We start from the raw sequence: 16,923 nt of genomic DNA on the forward strand, positions 1-16,923 counted from the left end.
GATGGTCCTTCCCAGCAGCTCTCAGTGGTGGCAGCTTTGGGTGAGGGTCCCCACGGTGGGGGTTGGTGGCAGCACTGCGGCTCCGTTGTGCCAGGCCTGCATTGTTGGCCATCTGCAGTGGTCTCACACCTGCGCCTGGCGCTTGGCACAGTGTGGGCAGCCCTAGTCCAACCCAACACCCCCTCACCCCCTCCTGGGGCAGGGCGGCACATCCAGGAGGTGTAGGGGGAGATGGGGGTCCAGGGAGACACCATGCCATGCTTCCGTGGGATGTAAGGACAGGAGGTGATGCCGAGCTCTTTTCCTTCCCCTCCAGAAGATGCTGCAGGGATCCGGCCAGCCAGGAGGGGCCACTTCGTAGCCCCCATCTGGATGCTGCGCTCTGCTCTCCCCACCTCGGGGCTGGTGTCTGTCCCTCCACCCACCGCTCTCCGGTCGATGGAGCATGGCATTAACATCAGATCGATGCCCCCCCCCACAGCCTGCAGCCATGCTGGGCCACGCTGCACCCTTTAACCCCTTCACCGCCAAATGAGGCTTCTTCTGTTAGGGCTGAGCTGCAGATGGGCTCCACCCAGCACTGTGTTGTGGGCACCTTGCTCATGTAGGGGTGCATCAGCCCCCCGTGGGAGTAGAAAAGGACAACCCAGCTGTCACTATGGGGACGAGGGACACATCCTCTGGGTGTGGGGTTTGCTCCCAGCAAGCAGTTTGGGGATGGTGGGTGTGCGTGCACGTGCAGCAGGGTGTGCAAGCATGCAGACACGTGCAGGTGCGTGCACAGAGGTAAGGCAGGATTGCTCCTTGCACACACGTGTGTGCACCGACTCCGCTTTGCACGCTCAGCCCGGGGCCAGGCAGCTTGCATGCATGGCATCACGAGTGCACAGTGCAGTGAGAGCCGGGGGGCAGAGCAGGCAGCAGGGGGGGGGGGTGGTGATGGAGGCACTGCAATGCCCGCAGGGTGCAGACATCCCCGTTGGGTGCAAAGCAGTGACCCAGGAGATGAGAGGCGCATAGAGATGGCAGCACGTCCCCAACCCCCAACCCTGAGCCCCCCATGTGGGGCTGGGCACAAGGCCCCTTCCATCAGTGCTGGGGAATTCATTAGCGGCCACAGCTGGGCCCTGGGGGGGGGGGGGAGAGTGGGAAGGGGGGCTGAGCTGCAGGGGAAATTAACCCCTTCCTCCCCAGGCTCGCACACAAGACCCCCCCTCTACCCTCACACAGGTAGGGCCAGAAGGACCCAGCCCCCCCCAAAACGCTTGTTAGAAAGGTTTTATTTCTCTCTATTTACAGATTGAATTTTCTATATAAAAAAAAAATTAACAACAAAACCTTCCCATCCCCCCCCCCTCCAGACCCCCACCGGGAGGGGGGGGGGCACAGCCTGAGTGAACAGCTCTGCCCCATATGGTAGGGGGGCTCCTGGCCATGAGAAAGGCCCCCAACCCCCCTCAGTGCCATCACATTCACTTTGTGCCCCGTGTTCCCACTCCATCCTTCCCCCCCCCACCCCAGTTAATGCTCGCTGCAGGGATTTGGAAGGGGGAGGGGGGTTGAGATGAGCCCCTGTAGGCACTATGGGGGTGAACCTGCCCCATGCTCCCTTCCTCCCTGTTCCCATATAAGGCAATGGGGCCAACAAGAAACAGCCCCTGAGACAGACCTGCCCTGGGTCCCCCCAGCCCCCCCTTATGTCCCTTCAGTGCAGTTTTATGGCTTTCAGGATTTTGGTTCTGCTTTAAGGAGAGGAGAAAAAAGCGGTGGGTGAGGCAAGGAGCACCATCCCCCCACCCCCAAGCCCCCCCCCAATATAGGGGTCCCTGAGGGGGAGATGGGGTTATAAATTAAAGACAATACTGGGAGGGGGTGAGATGACCTTCCCCAGGATTTGGGGTCTGAATCCCCCCAGCTGCACAGAGCTGAGCTGGGCAATGAGATGGGGCTGGCACGGGGAGGGGGGCACCCTTAGGACACCTGTATGCTATGGGGGGGGGGCACATTCCTCCCCCATCCAAAGCACTTCTCAGGTTCAAAGCTGGGTGTGAAGGCAAGGAGAGAGGTGCTGGGGGTGGGGGGCACAGCTGGGCACGGCGCAGCCCCCTAAATCCTTGTGCAAAGCCCCCCAGGGACACCCCCTGCACAGCCCCAAAGGCACTCACAGGGGATGCAGGTAATGAGAGCAACAAACCCCCTGCAGAAAGGGGAGGGTTGCCCCCCTCCTCCCCAAGCCCTCCCAGCGTGGGGTCACTGGTTGTCCCCAGGCTGGTACTGGGGCTCAGTGGCTGTGAAATAATCCTCGAGGAAGGACTGAAGGTACTCAAAGGTGGGACGCTCCTCAGGCTCCCGCTTCCAGCACTGCATCATCACATCGTGCAGGGATGGGGGGCAGCCGCCCGGGCACTGCATGCGGTAACCCCGCTCCACCTGCTCCAGCACCTCCCTGTTGTTCATCCCTGCCAAACATGGGACACCCCATTGCCATCAGTGAGAAGCGCTGGGAGAAGTGAGGCACGTTGGGGTGTGGATGGGGAGGGGGGGCTGTACCTGGGTAGGGCACTCGGCCTTTGGTCACCAGCTCGGTCAGCAAGATGCCGAAGGACCAGACGTCGGACTTGATGGTGAACTTCCCAAAGAGGGCTGCCTCCGGGGCTGTCCATTTAATGGGGAATTTGGCACCTGCGGAGGTGATGGGAGGCAGATGAGTCCTGGCTGGGTACCCAGAGGGTTCCCATAACCCATGGTATACCCTTCACATAGGGTTCCCATAACCTGAGGTGTCCATCTCTTGGGCAACCCATCACTTGGAGTAACCATAATGTGGGGTACCCATAACGCAGGGCACCAATCACTTGGTGTACCCATAATTTAAGGACCCCATAACCCAGGGTACCCAACGCTTGGGCAACCCATCACTTGGGATAACCATAATGTGGGGTACCCATAACGCAGGGCACCAATCACTTGGTGTACCCATAATTTAAGGACCCCATAACCCAGGATACCCAACGCTTGGGCAACCCATCACTTGGGATATCCATAACCCAAGGTACCTGCAACACAGGGTGCCACTCACTTGAGGTGTACCCATCATTTTGGGTACCCTTCACTTGGGGCTCCCATCATCCATAGTTCCCATAACCTACAGTACCCATAACTTGGTGTACGCTTAAGATACCCATCACTTGGGGTACCCACAAACTGGGCTACCTGCAACACAGGGCACCTGAAACTTGGACAGCCCATCACTTGGGATATCCATAACCCAGGGTACCTGTAACCCAGGTTACTTGGGGTACCCATAAACTGGACTACTCATCACTTGGACTACCCACCACTTGGGGCACCCGTAGCTTTGGATACCCATCATTTCAGGTACCCATCACTACCCATCATCCACAGAACCCATCAACGAAGGCACACAGCACCAGGGGTGACCAGCTGTAGGTCTGGGGTATCACACAGCACAGTGGGGACAGGACAGCCATCCCCAGCCCAGCAGCACATCCATGGGGCTCACCCTGGCGCGCCGTGTACTCGTTGTCCTCGATGAGGCGGGCAAGGCCGAAGTCAGCAATCTTGCACACCAGGTTGTCACCCACCAGGATGTTGGCAGCACGCAGGTCCCGGTGGATGTAGTTCATCCGCTCAATGTAAGCCATGCCTGCTGCTATCTGCAGGTGGGGAAGGCCTTGAGGACCCCTCCTGCTCCTATGGGTCCCCCCCACCCCACAACAGCCCTTCCCCCAGTACCTGTGCAGCCATGTCCACCAGCTGGGGCAGCTTCAAGTAGCGGCCATCCCCATCCTTTAGGAAGTCCAGCAAGCTGCCTGTGGGCAGAGGGTGGCATTGGGAGTGCCGTGTCCCCCCCTGGGGGTGCCCACCCCTATAGGGACGCAGCCCTTGGACCAGGTCCCTGCACACCTCAGCCGTGCTGGGTGATGCCCATGGGAGAGCAGCTCTGCAGGTGCCGTCGTCCCTCACCTTGGCTCATGAACTCGGTGACAATGTAGATGGGTTCCTCCGACACCACAGCATAGAGCTGCACCAGCTTGTCGTGCCGCAGCCGCTTCATGATCTGAGCCTCCTCCAGGAAGGCCTCGGGGGACATGGTGCCCGGCTTCAGCGTCTTCACTGCCACCTTGGTGGTGCCATTCCACGTCCCTGAGTTGGGGACATGGGGTCACCTGGAGCCCTGGGGACAGCTGGCCCTGATTGGGCCAGGACAGAGGGGTGCAAGGATGCAGCAGTGCATGGGGGCATGCATGGTTGCATGGGTGGATGAATGGATGCATGGATGGATGCATGGATGGATGCATGGATGGATGCATGGATGGATGACTGGAGGGCATCGGGGCAGGGCAAGAAAGGTCCGTGATATCATCATACCCAACCCAGGGCCAGGAGTCTTCCTCACTTCCACACAAGGCACCCCACGGGCTCAGCTAACAGCCTTACCCCATTCCCCATCCATCCACACCGCAGCGATGCTGGGGTCTCCCCTATGGTGGGCACCAACTGGTCCCTGTGATGCTTCCTGCCTTGGCACCGGGCTCTGCCTGCCCCCAGCCCCCCCCTTACCCATCCACACGTCTCCGAAACATCCCATGCCGAGCTTCTTGTCCAGGCTGATGGACTCCCGCTCTATCTCCCAGGCGTCCTTAGCTAATCCCAGGGTCTGAGGCTTCATAGCGGGGCACGGGCGGGTTAGCAGATGGCACAACCCATCATTGTACTCTGCAGGGGCGCAGGGAGGGGGGAAGGGAAGGAGGGAGGGAGGGAGGGGGATGCCATGGGATGAAGGCAGCATGCAGACCGAGCGGGGGGAACGCAGGCCCTACCCATCCACACTTCCCCGAACTGCCCGTTGCCCAACTTCTGCAGCAGCTGCAGGGACTCGCGGGGGATCTCCCACACGTCTTTGGTTTTGACCGACAGGTCGGCCAGCTTGGGGGTCCCTTTGGGGCACGGCACAGCCAGGCGGCAGCACAGCCCGGCCGCCCGCTCTGCGCACCGAGGGGGCAGGTGTCAGCAAGGAGGGGATGTGGGGGGGGTCCGTGCCATCTCCCCCCACCCCCATAGAGCTGCACTCAGCCCTGTGATGCACGTGGGGTGCTCCCCCCAAGCAGGACCAGCCCTGCATCCCCACCAGCCCCAACGACACCCAACCCAGACCCGGGGGCCATTTACCTGCTCCGGAGAGGTCGGGTGCTCCTTCCCAACAGAGGACTGGGCACACCTGGGGGTCCCCCTTCCTTCTCCAGTTACACCCAGTTAACAAACCAGCTGGGGGTCCCATCCCCCCTCCCCCCTCCCACCCCTCCCCACCTCCATATACCGATGTAGTGCTGCACCAGCTGCTGGATGCTGTCGAACTGTGCCCGTGTGGTGATGTAGTACCCCCCGCTGTCCAACTTGCGGATCTTATAGTGCTTCACGTGGTCACCCTTGGCCTCATCCCAGTCCCGGATGGACAGGGAGTAAGCACCTACACAGGGGCAGGGGTCAGGAATGGGGCGGGGGGGGACGCAGGCCCGGCCCCATTGGGCCCCATTGCCGTCCCCATACCTTTTGTTGTCTCGCTCTCACGGATGAGGAAGGTTCCCCTGCAGTTGCCGTGGCACAGGAGCTGCCGCTCCGCATCCTTGCGCCCGATCTTCCCAAAGTACCACCTGCCGGGGGCTGTTGTCACCCACGGGGGCTCCAGTTCCCCTTACCAGCCCCACAGCCCCACATCTCCATCGCCCACCCCCCCCCACTGCCCCCCATACTCACTCCTCTGCCTGGATGGAGTCCACGGGGGCCACGTAGTTGCTGGGGATGTAACCGGTGGCACCTGAGCTCAGCGACCGTGCCTCCCACCAGTCACCCTCACTGGGACAGGAGGAACAGGAGTGAGGAGGAGGGATGGACAGACAAACCTGCCCTGTGCATCCCTTCCCTACACACAGCACAACCCCCCCCCCCAAGAACCCTGCTCTGCTGAGAGCGGCCAACTCGTGACACGTGCTGGGAGCTCACGTGTTGTTGATGATGTGGAATTTCTCCCCTTTCTGGAAGCTCAGGTCATCCTCCGTCCTGGCCTCATAGTCGTACAGGGCGATGAAAAGCGTCACACCCCCACCTATGGGACACAGTAAGGGGGGGAGGGGGGATATGGATGAGCCCACCCGGCACCCATGGGTGCAGCCCACCCCCCCCATACACCGCACTGACCTGTGATACTGCTGTGTGCCTGCAGCGTGTTGCAGGGGTAGAAGCCCGGCCCTGAGAAGGGCGCAGGGGAAGGCACGGCCGCAGCGTGGAAGTTGTTGAAGTCGGGGATGTGGGTGAAGGCACCGCTGAGCTGCGTGGGGTCGGGGTCGTACTGTGAGGGGGGGTGTGCAGGGCTCCCCGTGCCGCTCCCCCCCTGCCCCTTGCCGGATATCTTCTCCTTGCAGTGCACACAGCCCATCCTGGCACGGCCTGTGGGGGCAGAAGGTTGCAATGCTGTGTCCCCCATAGATCCCACAACCCCTGCCCAGCCCTGGTGGGGGGCTTCGTGTCCCCCCCCAGCACCCATGGGTGCCTCCACTCACTGTGAAGCTCCTCGGGTCACTTCAGCTGCTCCATGTCAGCTCGGGGAGGAGGGGAGGCACCTGCAGACATTGGGGGAGGCACCAGGTGGGGGGCAGAGCCCTGTGTGTGGGGCTGCAATGCCCATGAATGGGGGGCTGCAATACCCCTTTTGGGGGCTGCAGTGCCCCTGCATAGCCTAACCCAACCCTGCATGGGCTGAAATACCCCCACACTGGCTGCAATGTCTGTGCAAGGGCTTCAGCACCATTGCATGGGCTGCAACAACATCGCATGTGCTGCAACAATGCATGGACTCCTGTACCCCCCCATGAGCTGAAACACCCCTCCACAGCCTAAAACACCCCCGTGTGGGTTACCAGGACCTGACATGGGGTATAAAACCTCCTGTAGGCTGCAAAAGCTCACAAGGGCTTTGCTGCGTCTCCAGGAGCCCTGCACAGGATGCAATCCTCCTGCAAGGGCTGAAAGGTCGCTGCAACGGCCCTGCGGGAGCTGAAGCACTTCTACGTGTGCTGAAACCACATCCCGTCGTGTCCCCAACAAAGAGACCACCCCCACCCGAGCAGAGGGGCCAGAGGGAGCGGGGCAGGGTGAGCCAGAGCCCCCAGTTCTGCCCCCAGAGCTGCCATGGGTCAGGTGGCTGCAGGAGGAAGGGCTCTGCTCACTGTCTGTGCTTGTGGCCCTGCTTCTCCATCCAGAGCCACGTAGCAGCAAAGATGTCACCGAGGACATCTGCACCCCCAGCTCTCACTAACCCCGCCATGGGAAGCAGCCACCCCTTCACAGCAGCTTCCCATTTCACTCCATGGCTGTGCTGAACTGACAGAATCTGGGGTCAGCAAAGGCAAACTACCAGGAAAGCACCCACCTCCTTCCTCCCCTACCCCCAAACCCCTGCGCTCACAGGGCTGCCCCACAGCATTGCACCCACCCCAAAGCTCAGCTCTCCGGTACCATCATTGGGGAGGGGATGCGCTCATCCCTGCGCCCCACAGCCTTGTGCTGGCACCCAGCCCTATAGCAGATGGCCACCGAGCCCTTCCCGGTGGCCCCACCTGCCCCATTGCCACCGTGCTGCCAGCGTTGTGCCCTCTGTCACCCCCAGCGCCGCGGGTCCAGCATCGTCACCGCATCCCATCCATCTGCTCTGATTTCCAGGGCCTGATGGCACGGGGAGGTTCTGGCAGTGACAGCCACCAGCAGCAGAGGCACACACAGGGTGCTGCGCCAGCCCCGGCCCCATGGTTTGAGCTCAGAGCTGTGGGATTGTGGTGTATCCTGAGTAGGGGGGACCCACAGCGGGGGGTGAGCCTTGGGGACGTTGTGGTGACCAACACGAAGGGCTGAGCCATGACTGGGAGAGAGAATGGGGCCAAAGGGGCTCGGAGTGGCAGCCTCAGCCCTTGGGAACGTGTGGGCAGCAGCAGGAGGAACCACGTCAGCCCCACAAGCACCTCGACTGGGGCAGGAGGAAGCGGCTGGTGAGTGCAGCAATGAGGAGGAGGAGGGGAGGAAGGGGAAGGAGCTGCAGCCTCCAAGGGAACCTCCTGGTCGGCACCGATCCAGGCTTTGGGGTGGGAAATAGAGCAGGGACCCCAGCGGGGCTGAGCACCCCAAGCTGCATGACACCCCCATACCCCAAACTCTCACGTCCTTCTGCACGGCCCTACAGCCCCAGAGGTGCTGGGCAATGTGCTGCAGCCCGGCCTGGAGAAGAGGAACCAACACTGCAGCACATACAGCACCCACAGGGCTGGACCTCACAGCTCACAGCCCCAATCCCAGCTGTGGGACCGGCACAGCAGGTGGATGTGGAGGAAGGGGGGGGATGAGAGGATGTGGGGACAGCAACAGAGATGGCAGGGTGGGATGCAGCCAGGATGCAACAGCATGAGAGCCATGGCCCAAGAGTGGCCATCCCAGTGGGGTGATGGGGATGGAGACGTGGTGGTACCCCAATGGGGACAGGGTGGTACCCCAGTGGGGACAGGGTGGCACTCCAGTGGGGTTATGGTGACACCTGAATGGGGACAATGTGCGGCACGGATGGGGACATGGTTGCATGCGATGTTCTCCAGCCAAAAAGCATCCAAGAAGTCCTTTCTCCTGCCCACCCCTATGTGGGGGCTGTGGGGGCTGCTGACCACACAGTGTGTGCTCCCCAGGAAGCAATGGGGCATTGCATTGCATTGCATTGCATTGCATTGCATTGCATTGCATTGCATTGCCCCCCACCCAATACAAATACCCTGGGGCAAAAGGCAATGAGACAAACCACCCCCAAAGCGTTTGGCCCTGAGCAGACCCACCTGCCCTGCCCCATAGCTGGGGGTTCCCTTTCGCCCCCCACCCCAAAGGTGATGCCTGTGGCACAGCTGTGCCCCCACCTCCCAGCCCCACGGCTGGCAATGAGAGCAGGATTTCCGCTGGAAGAAGAGCAATTCCCGGATCCGAGGGGGCTGCAGGGGGGGGGGGGGGAAGGCCCTGCCAGGGCTGCAAATACAATGTCCCGGGAGGAGCCGGGCGGGGAGGGAATTGTGCGGGCAGGAAGCGGCCAGTTCCTGCCCGGGACACACCGCGGGATGGGGGGCGCGGGGGGGGGCACCGTACGTGTGAGGGCTGCGTGCACACACTGCTCCCAGCCCGGCTATGGGGGGGGGGGGGGGGAGGGCAGGATGGAGCGCGCAGCACTGCGGGGCTGTTTGGGGGGTGCGGACGCCCCCACATTGGAGGGGTCCCCCCCGTGCCCCCTCCCCTGCACGGCTGTCCCGCGGCCGATCAATGCGGATGGGTGAGATGGGGCTGACCATCCCCCCCCCCCACAGACAGCAGCAGCCGGGGGTCTCCTGCACACACACACACACACACACACACACACACACACACACACCTCCATCCTCACCGCAGGACCACGGGAGCAATGACCCCCCCCAACACACACACACCCCCCAATGACAACAAAGCCCCCACCTCTCACCGGGTGGGTGGGGGGCAGCTCACAGCCTCCCCCTAAAGCACAAAAAGATACGGAACCCCCCCTTCAAATAGAAGCAGCCGTGCCCCCCACCTGCCTCCCCCCCCCCCTCACCCCTCTCCCCCCTCTTACCGTCAGCCCTCTTCGCATGGAGCCCCCCGGAGCTGCGCCCCGACCCGGCCCCCCTCCCCACACCGGGGCCGGGCACAGCGCTGCGGGGCACAGTGCGGGGAGAGGCGGAGCGGTGCGTGCGGTTCCCCCGTTGCCTCTGAGCGGCTCTATCCGCCTCGCGGAGCTTCCCCTCCCCTCCTCATCCCTCCCCTCCCCTCGCCCCCACCCCCCCTTCCCCGAGATGATGCTTCGTTAGAACTGAGCGGCGCCGGTCCGTAAGGCGCGGGGGGACACGGGGGGACACGGGGTGGTGGCACCGGGCTGGCCCACGCTGCTCGGGGTCTGCTTAATGCTTATAGGGAGTATAGGGTGGGATGGTCGCCCTCCCGCTTCCAACCCAAAGGAGGCGTGTGTGGGGCCGGGGGGTTGAGACCCTCGGGGCAGGGGACAGCGTGGGGACACCGGGACCATGGGGTGGGATAAAAAGTCCCCTGTGGGTCGTGCAGCGGATCGTTATCTATGGGATGAAGGTGCCGGTGGGAGGAACCCAACGTTTGGCATCAACCCTACAACAGCACAAACCTCGGCTGAGACCTCCACACCCTGCAGGGACCCCACACCCAACCCAGTCCCACACACCCTGCAGGGACCCCACACCCAACCCAGTCCCACACACCCTGCTGGGACCCCCGCATCCCATCCACATCCCCACACCCCTCACCCAGCCCAGGCTCTCCATGAGGGTTCTGAGCTTGGGATGCTCCTTACAGAGACAGCTCAGAGCTTCGGCAATCTGACCCCTGCATCTATGGGGTCCCGATGGGGTGCAGAGCTGACCCAGAGGGAGGCTGCTTGCTAAAAGCAGAACCTGCCCGGCTAGAAATAAATAGCCTCTGTGGTTGGAGTGCAGCTCTGCCTGGGCCTGACCCCAAGGACGGGCCGATCTCAGCAAGGGGCTGCCGGTATTTTTACCCCCGCCGCAGTTTCCTGCCATGGGGCCGTGCTTCCAAGGGCTGATGGTGCATGGGGAGGGGATGGAGCTTCAGCCCTGAGCTGCTGCATCCCACTTGGGCTGCTTTGCAGGATGGAGGCCCTTCGCTGTCCCTCCAGAGCCTTCCTCCTGCTCTCCCTCCTCTCTCCCTCCCCCCCCCTCTCACAGTAACCTCTGCAGGGTGGCTGCTTTCTTGTGTGACACCAAGTCCAGCCCCAGAGCTCTTCCTGTTCTCACTGACCACCACTGGGATGGGGACGTGGCCCCATCACTGCTGTCCTGAGGGGCTCAGCCCCAAGTGGGGACGAAGCCCTGCAGGATGGTGGCTGCTCACAGTGGTCCCCTGCAGCACCATGAACGCACCCAGGCACCACATTGCAGCCCCAGGTGCTCTCCTAACACCCATGAAGGAGCTCTGGTGCTCTGGTGCAGGGTAAGTGCTGCCAGCACAGGGAGACGAGGCAGCTCTGAGGGGGTCCCAGCAGCACATGGGGACCTCAGAGCCCTTGGAGGCTGGTAGGGACACGGGGAGGTGAGAGGCTTCTGCACTCCACATGCTGACTGGTACCTCAGTTTTCCCCCTTCCAGCCCAGTTCCCAAACCATAGGGTCCAGCATTTCCCTCTGCCCCACAGCCCCCATCCCTGCAAGCCACTTGGGATGCCAGAGGGGACCCCAGTGCTCTCTGTTCCCCCAGCTGCACCACCTTTTGGCTGTGCCGCCCACCCCCAGCATGGTGCAGCAATCCCAGCACACAGCACCCTGCTGCCAGCAGCAATCCCAGCACACAATACCCTGCTGCCAGCAGGTCCCGTGCACCACATGATGTTGGTTCCTTCCCTCCCCTGGGGAGGGCCCAGGTTTGGGCTTAAAGCCGAGCTCATCCCTATGAGGAGCTGTGATGATGGGTGTGCTGGGCTGGGTCGTGGCCGCCGTGCTCGGCAGCTCCATGCGGGGTGAGTCGGTGCCCTTTGGGGACACCCATGGGTGGGAGCCGGGGGTGGCATCTCCTCATTGCTGGGAGGGGAGAAAGGGTTTTCCTGCATGCTTTGTGGGGTTTCCTATATTCAAAGCCCTTAAGGGCTGTGGGGTGGCAAAGTGCTTCGGTAAGGGGGAAGTGTGAAAATAGGGCTGCACTGAGGCAGGCTGCTGCAACTCCAGCTGGTTCCCTGTTTTGCAGAGAGGCAGGCAGGTTGCTGCCGGAAGCAAAGGGAGGGCAAAGGGGAGGGTGGAAGGGTCTGTACCCCTCTGAGAGGGACTGCGCCCCCTGGCTCCATCACTGCTCCCCACAGCTCCAGCACTGTTTGCCCAGGGCACAGTGGGGAGCCCCCGAGTTTGGGTGCAGCAGCAACAGAGCCTTGCCAGGTCCTGGAGGTGTTGTGAAGGGGAAGGCAATGGGGCATGTTGGTGTGGGGTTGCACAAGCCTCAAGCCCCAAGCGTGGCTCCAGCAGCCCCACAGGCTGTGCTCACCCCACCACTCTGCCTTGCAGGGCACGATGATGCACTCTCCCATCCACACCCCGACTTTGGCTCCATCTACCACGTGCGAGGTAACAGCCCCACAGCAGGACCCACAGCGCCATGGGGGGAGAGGAGGGTGCTCAGAGCTGAGCCAAATGGGGCAGGTCACTGTGTGTGTTGGGGGGGGGGGGACTGCAGGGATCTGCAGCTGGATTTGGCTGCAAGACCCTCTGCATCCTCTGATGCATGCAGTGCAGTCAGGGCTTGGGGTGGGATGCTGGGTGCTGGGGCTGAGCTGGGTGTCCTGCAGGGGTTATCAGTCTGCCCTACGCTGAAATTGAGGAGCCCTTTGAAGCTTGGTACAACCTGACAGGGAACAAGAGCCGGATCCAGTACTATGGGGGTAAGTGCTCTGGGTGCAACAGTCCACGCCATGCTGTGCCTGTCCCTGTGCAGAAGGCTGAGGTGGGACTGCCGTGCCTCAGTTTCCCCTGCTTGGTGCAGGGCAGGTGATCACATACCAGCTGGCCGGGGTGAAGCCCTATGGGATGCGCTACAAGATCACCCCCGAGACCACCGAGAAGGAGGTGAACACCCGGAAATGCTTCCAGCTGCCCGGCTCCAAAGAGGACGTGGTCAAAGCTCAGAGTGTCTTCCCCAGCTTGGATGGCTTCAAGGTGAGGGGTGGGACGTGCTGCAGCCTGGAGCCGCTGCCTGGAGCATCCCTCGGGATGGGAGCTGCACGGCGCACCGACTCCTGCAGGGTGCTGGGCAGGCTGCAGCACGTCCTGCACCCACGGGCACAGGGAGGGTCATTTCCCCACCTGCATCGGGGCCGGACTCCCGAGTCCTTTCCCAATCCTGAGCAATGCTGGGACGTGCCGCAGCCCACACAAATGCCGGCGTCTCGGGATGGCTCAGGCAAGTTGCTGCACGGCAGTTCTGCTCCTGATGTCCGCAGGCTCTGGGGCAGCACCAACAACATCCCGTGTGGGGAACGTGACGGGCATGGCTGCTGGATCTGTCCCAGGAGGCTGGCATGGGCTGGGTGCCAGAGGCAACGTTGGGTGCCCAAAGTGATCATGGATACCCATAGCAAGGTTGGGTGCCCAAAGCAGTGTTAGGTCCCCAAAGCAATGATGGGTGCACGAAGTGTTGTTGGGCACTCAAAGCCATGATGGATACCCATAGCAGTGTTGGGTGCCCAAAGTCATGATGGATACCCATAGCACTGTTGGGTGCCCAAAGCCATGATGGATACCCATAGCAATATTGGGTGCCCAAAGAAGCTTTGGGTGCCCAAGGCCATGATGGATACCCAAAGCAATGCTGGGTGCCCAAGGCCATGATGGATACCCAAAGCGATGTTGGGTGCCCAAGGCCATGATGGATACCCAAAGCAATGTTGGGTGTCTAAAGCCATGATGGATACCCATAGCAATATTGGGTGCCCAAAGAAGCTTTGGGTGCCCAAGGCCATGATGGATACCCAAAGCAATGCTGGGTGCCCAAAGCCATGATGGATACCCATAGCAGTGTTGGGTGCCCAAAGCCATGATGGATACCCATAGCAATGCTGGGTGTTTAAAGCCATGATGGATACCCAAAGCGATGTTGGGTGCCGGGGGAGTCATGCGCTTTGGGGTCCATGCAGAACCCCAATGGCACCCCAAACACTCACCCCCATACCCCAGTTCCTACGTGAGGAGTACTACCAGGGCCGGTACTGCGCCGTGTGGCAGAATGTCACCCACTGGCAGCAGAAGAAGAACGTCTACACGCTGTGGGTGACCAACTCCAGCTGCGGGGTGGCCCCGGTGCACTACGAGATGCATGGCTACAACAGCCTGCTGGGCTCCCACTATGACAAGTATGAGATCTCCTACACTGACTTCGACAACAGCTTCCCTCCGTCCGTCTTTGACATCCCGGTGAATGGTGAGTGGGGTTGGGACCCCACCTCAGTGCTGGGGAGAACTTGGGCTGACGGTGTCACCTCATCATACCCCAGAGACAAAGAAATGCGGGCTGCTGCCAGGGAGCGTGGCAGAGCACCGTGTGCTGGCCAACCCCATGGAGGACCTGGTGGGGAGGCACCAACCGTGGGCACACGAGGTGTTCCATCACTACCGCCGGCGCTTCGGGAAGCAGTATGGCTCAGCACGGGAGATGGAGCACCGGCAGCACATCTTTGTGCACAACATGAGGTACGGGTAAAGGGGGAACCCATAGGGGAGACCCCCACCCTACTGGGGGCTGAGTGGTACCACCCCCGTGGCCAGGTTTGTGCACTCCAAGAACCGTGCCGCGCTCTCCTACTCGCTGGCACTGAACCACCTGGCCGACCGCACGCCACAGGAGATGGCTGCAATGCGGGGACGGCGCCAGAGCGGGGACCCCAACCATGGGCTGCCCTTCCCTGCTGAGCACTACACTGGGATCATCCTGCCCGAGAGCCTGGACTGGAGGATGTACGGTGAGGAGGGACCCGGCCCTGCTGGGAGCATGGGCAGCCCTCACCTCCTGCCTCAGTTCCCCTTCACACCCCATTGGTTGCCCCGCTGTCCCCAGGCGCGGTGACCCCCGTGAAGGACCAGGCTGTCTGCGGGTCCTGCTGGAGCTTCGCCACCACGGGCGCCATGGAGGGGGCCCTCTTCCTCAAGGTGGGAGCGGGGACCCAACGCTTTGGGGTGGTCAGTGGGTTCCTGTCCCTACAGTGTGTCCCCCCACAGACCGGCGTGCTGACCCCGCTGTCCCAGCAAGTCCTCATCGACTGCTCCTGGGGCTTTGGGAACTACGCGTGTGATGGGGGTGAGGAGTGGAGAGCCTACGAGTGGATCAAGAAGCACGGCGGCATCGCCAGCACCGAGTCCTATGGCACCTACAAGGGGCAGGTGAGGGTGGTCCCACACCCCTGTTGGGTTCCCTGCCATTGGGGATGTGCCTTGTGAGCCCTGCTTGGGGATGGTCCCCATCAGATGCTCACAGGTTCTGGTGATGGGGAAACTGCCCCAGGACACGAGAGTCCCCATGGTTCCATGCAGTCTGAAGCCAAGCCCTGCGGCTCAGCCAGGTTTCATCACTGCCTCAGTTTCTCTTCTTGCAAAACAGGGACGATGCTCCTCCGCCCATGGGAGTGTTGCATCCCCGCGGCACAGGGATGGAGCAGGGCTGCCTGGGGACAGGGACAGGGCAGAGCGAGGGGGCTGGGTGCAGTGTCTGGGACAGGGTCCCTGCAGGAGGCAGGAGGGGATGGAGCGGAGATGCTGGCACAGCCCCAACCCCGCATCCATCCCTGCATCAGAGAAGGGGGCAGCCAGGGGCACAGCAAGGGGATGTGGGTGCCCCCTGGTGATGCAGCCTCCCCTGGTGCTGCAGAACGGCTTGTGCCACTACAACCAGTCTGAGATGCTGGGCAAGATCACGGGCTACGTCAACGTCACCTCGGGCAACATCACAGCAGTCAAAACTGCCATCTACAAGCACGGCCCCGTGGCTGTCAGCATCGATGCCTCACACAAGACCTTCTCCTTCTATTCCAATGGGATCTACTATGAGCCCAAGTGCGGTGAGTGGGGTGGCATGAAGGGATTGGGGTTCTCGAAGTGATGCCAAGACTCCCAGGTCCCCCATTATGTTGTTGAGTGGCTTTGGCAGGGCTGGAGGAGGTGAGCAGCCCCATATGGGAAGGCCAGGTTGGGTATTAGGAGAAATTTATACTCAAAAGGAATGGTCGGGTATTGGCACAGGCTGCTCGGGAAGGTGGTGACTACCACTCCAGAACCATGGAGATATGGCACTGAGGGCATGGTTAGGGGGGATGCGTTGGGGTCAGACTTGGGGCTAGTGGAGGTCTTTCCAACCTTAATGGCTCTGTGATCATAGATCACATACGTGACAGCATCCCCAGGGCTGCTCTCCCCAGAAGACCATTTCCCTTGTTGTCCCTGCAGCAAACAAGACAGGACAGCTGGACCACGCAGTGCTGGCTGTGGGCTACGGCGTCCTGCAGGGAGAGACCTACTGGCTCATCAAGAACTCCTGGTCCACCTACTGGGGCAATGACGGCTACATCCTCATGGCCATGAAGGACAACAACTGCGGTGTGGCCACCGAGGCCACCTACCCCATCCTGGCCTAAAACAGAGCAGAGCCTTTGACGGTGCTCCCAGCACACATCCCTGGATCATAACCTTCGGTGGGACCTCCTGGTGGAGGATGAAGATGGGGACGTGGTGGGACAGGACAGTGGGGTGCTGGAGAAGCAGCCATGGGCTTGCCAATAAAGACCCTGGATAAACACCATTTGGTTTCTATGGGAGGGATTCAGTTAGTGGCTGCCTGGATCATCGCAGTTCCTTGTTCCCAGCCCTGTGGGACTTCAGGGCTCTCCTGGGGATGGGACAAGTGGTGTTTGCAGCTCCTCAGCTGCTCAGGGTGAGGCTCCTGCAGCCCGGTCTCGAGGTGGAGCACAAACAACTCCAGGATTTCTGCTGAGCTGAGACATTCTTGATGCACGGGGGGAGCAGCCACCCTCTGCCCCAGTGCCTGGGCTGCGCTGGGGCTCAGCGAGGTGGTGGCACTCAGGGCAGCACTGTGTTTCTCTGCACCCTGGGGGGCTGCTCTGCTCTGCGGGGGTCTCTGCTTTACCCTCAGACGGTTGCAAAGGGCAAGCCTTTGTTCTTATAGGGCTGTGGCATTTGGGGAACGCCGCAGCACGGGGGGCACGACCCACACATGTCCCCAGCAGCGCATGCAGCCCTCCTGCACCCAGCTCCTATCTGCCTTGTTTGGGGTTCGCTGT

The 16,923-nt window shown here is 61.6% G+C and overlaps 2 protein-coding genes across 3 annotated transcripts; one reads left to right on the top strand and one right to left on the bottom strand.

The window, feature by feature from the left end:
* Positions 1–1,260: 1,260 nt before the first annotated feature.
* On the bottom strand, positions 1,261–9,836 carry FGR (FGR proto-oncogene, Src family tyrosine kinase). Of its 2 annotated transcripts, none has more exons than XM_072355398.1 (13): positions 9,689–9,836; positions 6,582–6,641; positions 6,220–6,468; positions 6,025–6,127; positions 5,779–5,877; positions 5,572–5,675; positions 5,342–5,491; positions 4,585–4,740; positions 3,988–4,167; positions 3,757–3,833; positions 3,524–3,677; positions 2,551–2,682; positions 1,261–2,459 (listed from the first exon to the last, which is right to left on the bottom strand). In XM_072355398.1, exons 3-13 carry the CDS (start codon positions 6,455–6,457, stop codon positions 2,251–2,253), a joined length of 1,602 nt encoding a protein of 533 aa, XP_072211499.1. In that variant the 5' UTR covers positions 6,458–6,468; positions 6,582–6,641; positions 9,689–9,836; the 3' UTR covers positions 1,261–2,250. The 2 variants fall into 2 exon arrangements, with proteins under 2 accessions (XP_072211499.1, XP_072211498.1); XM_072355397.1 differs by lacking the exon at positions 4,585–4,740 and adding an exon at positions 4,845–5,009.
* Positions 9,837–11,354: 1,518 nt separating this feature from the next.
* On the top strand, positions 11,355–16,423 carry LOC140261689 (digestive cysteine proteinase 1-like). The gene is made up of 11 exons (XM_072355399.1): positions 11,355–11,613; positions 12,149–12,208; positions 12,430–12,522; positions 12,624–12,796; positions 13,814–14,057; positions 14,131–14,326; positions 14,402–14,595; positions 14,691–14,782; positions 14,852–15,013; positions 15,498–15,687; positions 16,073–16,423. The coding sequence occupies exons 1-11, from the start codon at positions 11,559–11,561 to the stop codon at positions 16,258–16,260; spliced, it is 1,647 nt and encodes a 548-aa protein (XP_072211500.1). The 5' UTR covers positions 11,355–11,558; the 3' UTR covers positions 16,261–16,423.
* The last annotated feature ends 500 nt before the right edge of the window (positions 16,424–16,923 follow it).

The sequence above is a fragment of the Excalfactoria chinensis genome, chromosome 22, assembly GCF_039878825.1.
Source record: "Excalfactoria chinensis isolate bCotChi1 chromosome 22, bCotChi1.hap2, whole genome shotgun sequence".
NCBI classification, from domain to species: Eukaryota; Metazoa; Chordata; class Aves; order Galliformes; family Phasianidae; genus Excalfactoria; species Excalfactoria chinensis.

What these genes read in the sequence shown, in the direction of transcription:
- FGR (XM_072355397.1), bottom strand. Translation starts at nt 6,457, where the DNA reads ATGGGCTGTGTGCACTGCAAGGAGAAGATATCCGGCAAGGGGCAGGGG. An exon ending in GACTCCATCCAGGCAGAGGA is followed by an intron (nt 5,676 to 5,778) that starts GTGAGTATGGGG and finishes AGCCCCCGGCAG; the next exon opens with GTGGTACTTTGGGAAGATCG. An exon ending in AGGCCGAGTGCCCTACCCAG is followed by an intron (nt 2,460 to 2,550) that starts GTACAGCCCCCC and finishes CATGTTTGGCAG; the next exon opens with GGATGAACAACAGGGAGGTG.
- LOC140261689 (XM_072355399.1), top strand. Translation starts at nt 11,559, where the DNA reads ATGATGGGTGTGCTGGGCTGGGTCGTGGCCGCCGTGCTCGGCAGCTCC. An exon ending in CTTTGACATCCCGGTGAATG is followed by an intron (nt 14,058 to 14,130) that starts GTGAGTGGGGTT and finishes ATCATACCCCAG; the next exon opens with AGACAAAGAAATGCGGGCTG. An exon ending in AGGGGGCCCTCTTCCTCAAG is followed by an intron (nt 14,783 to 14,851) that starts GTGGGAGCGGGG and finishes GTCCCCCCACAG; the next exon opens with ACCGGCGTGCTGACCCCGCT.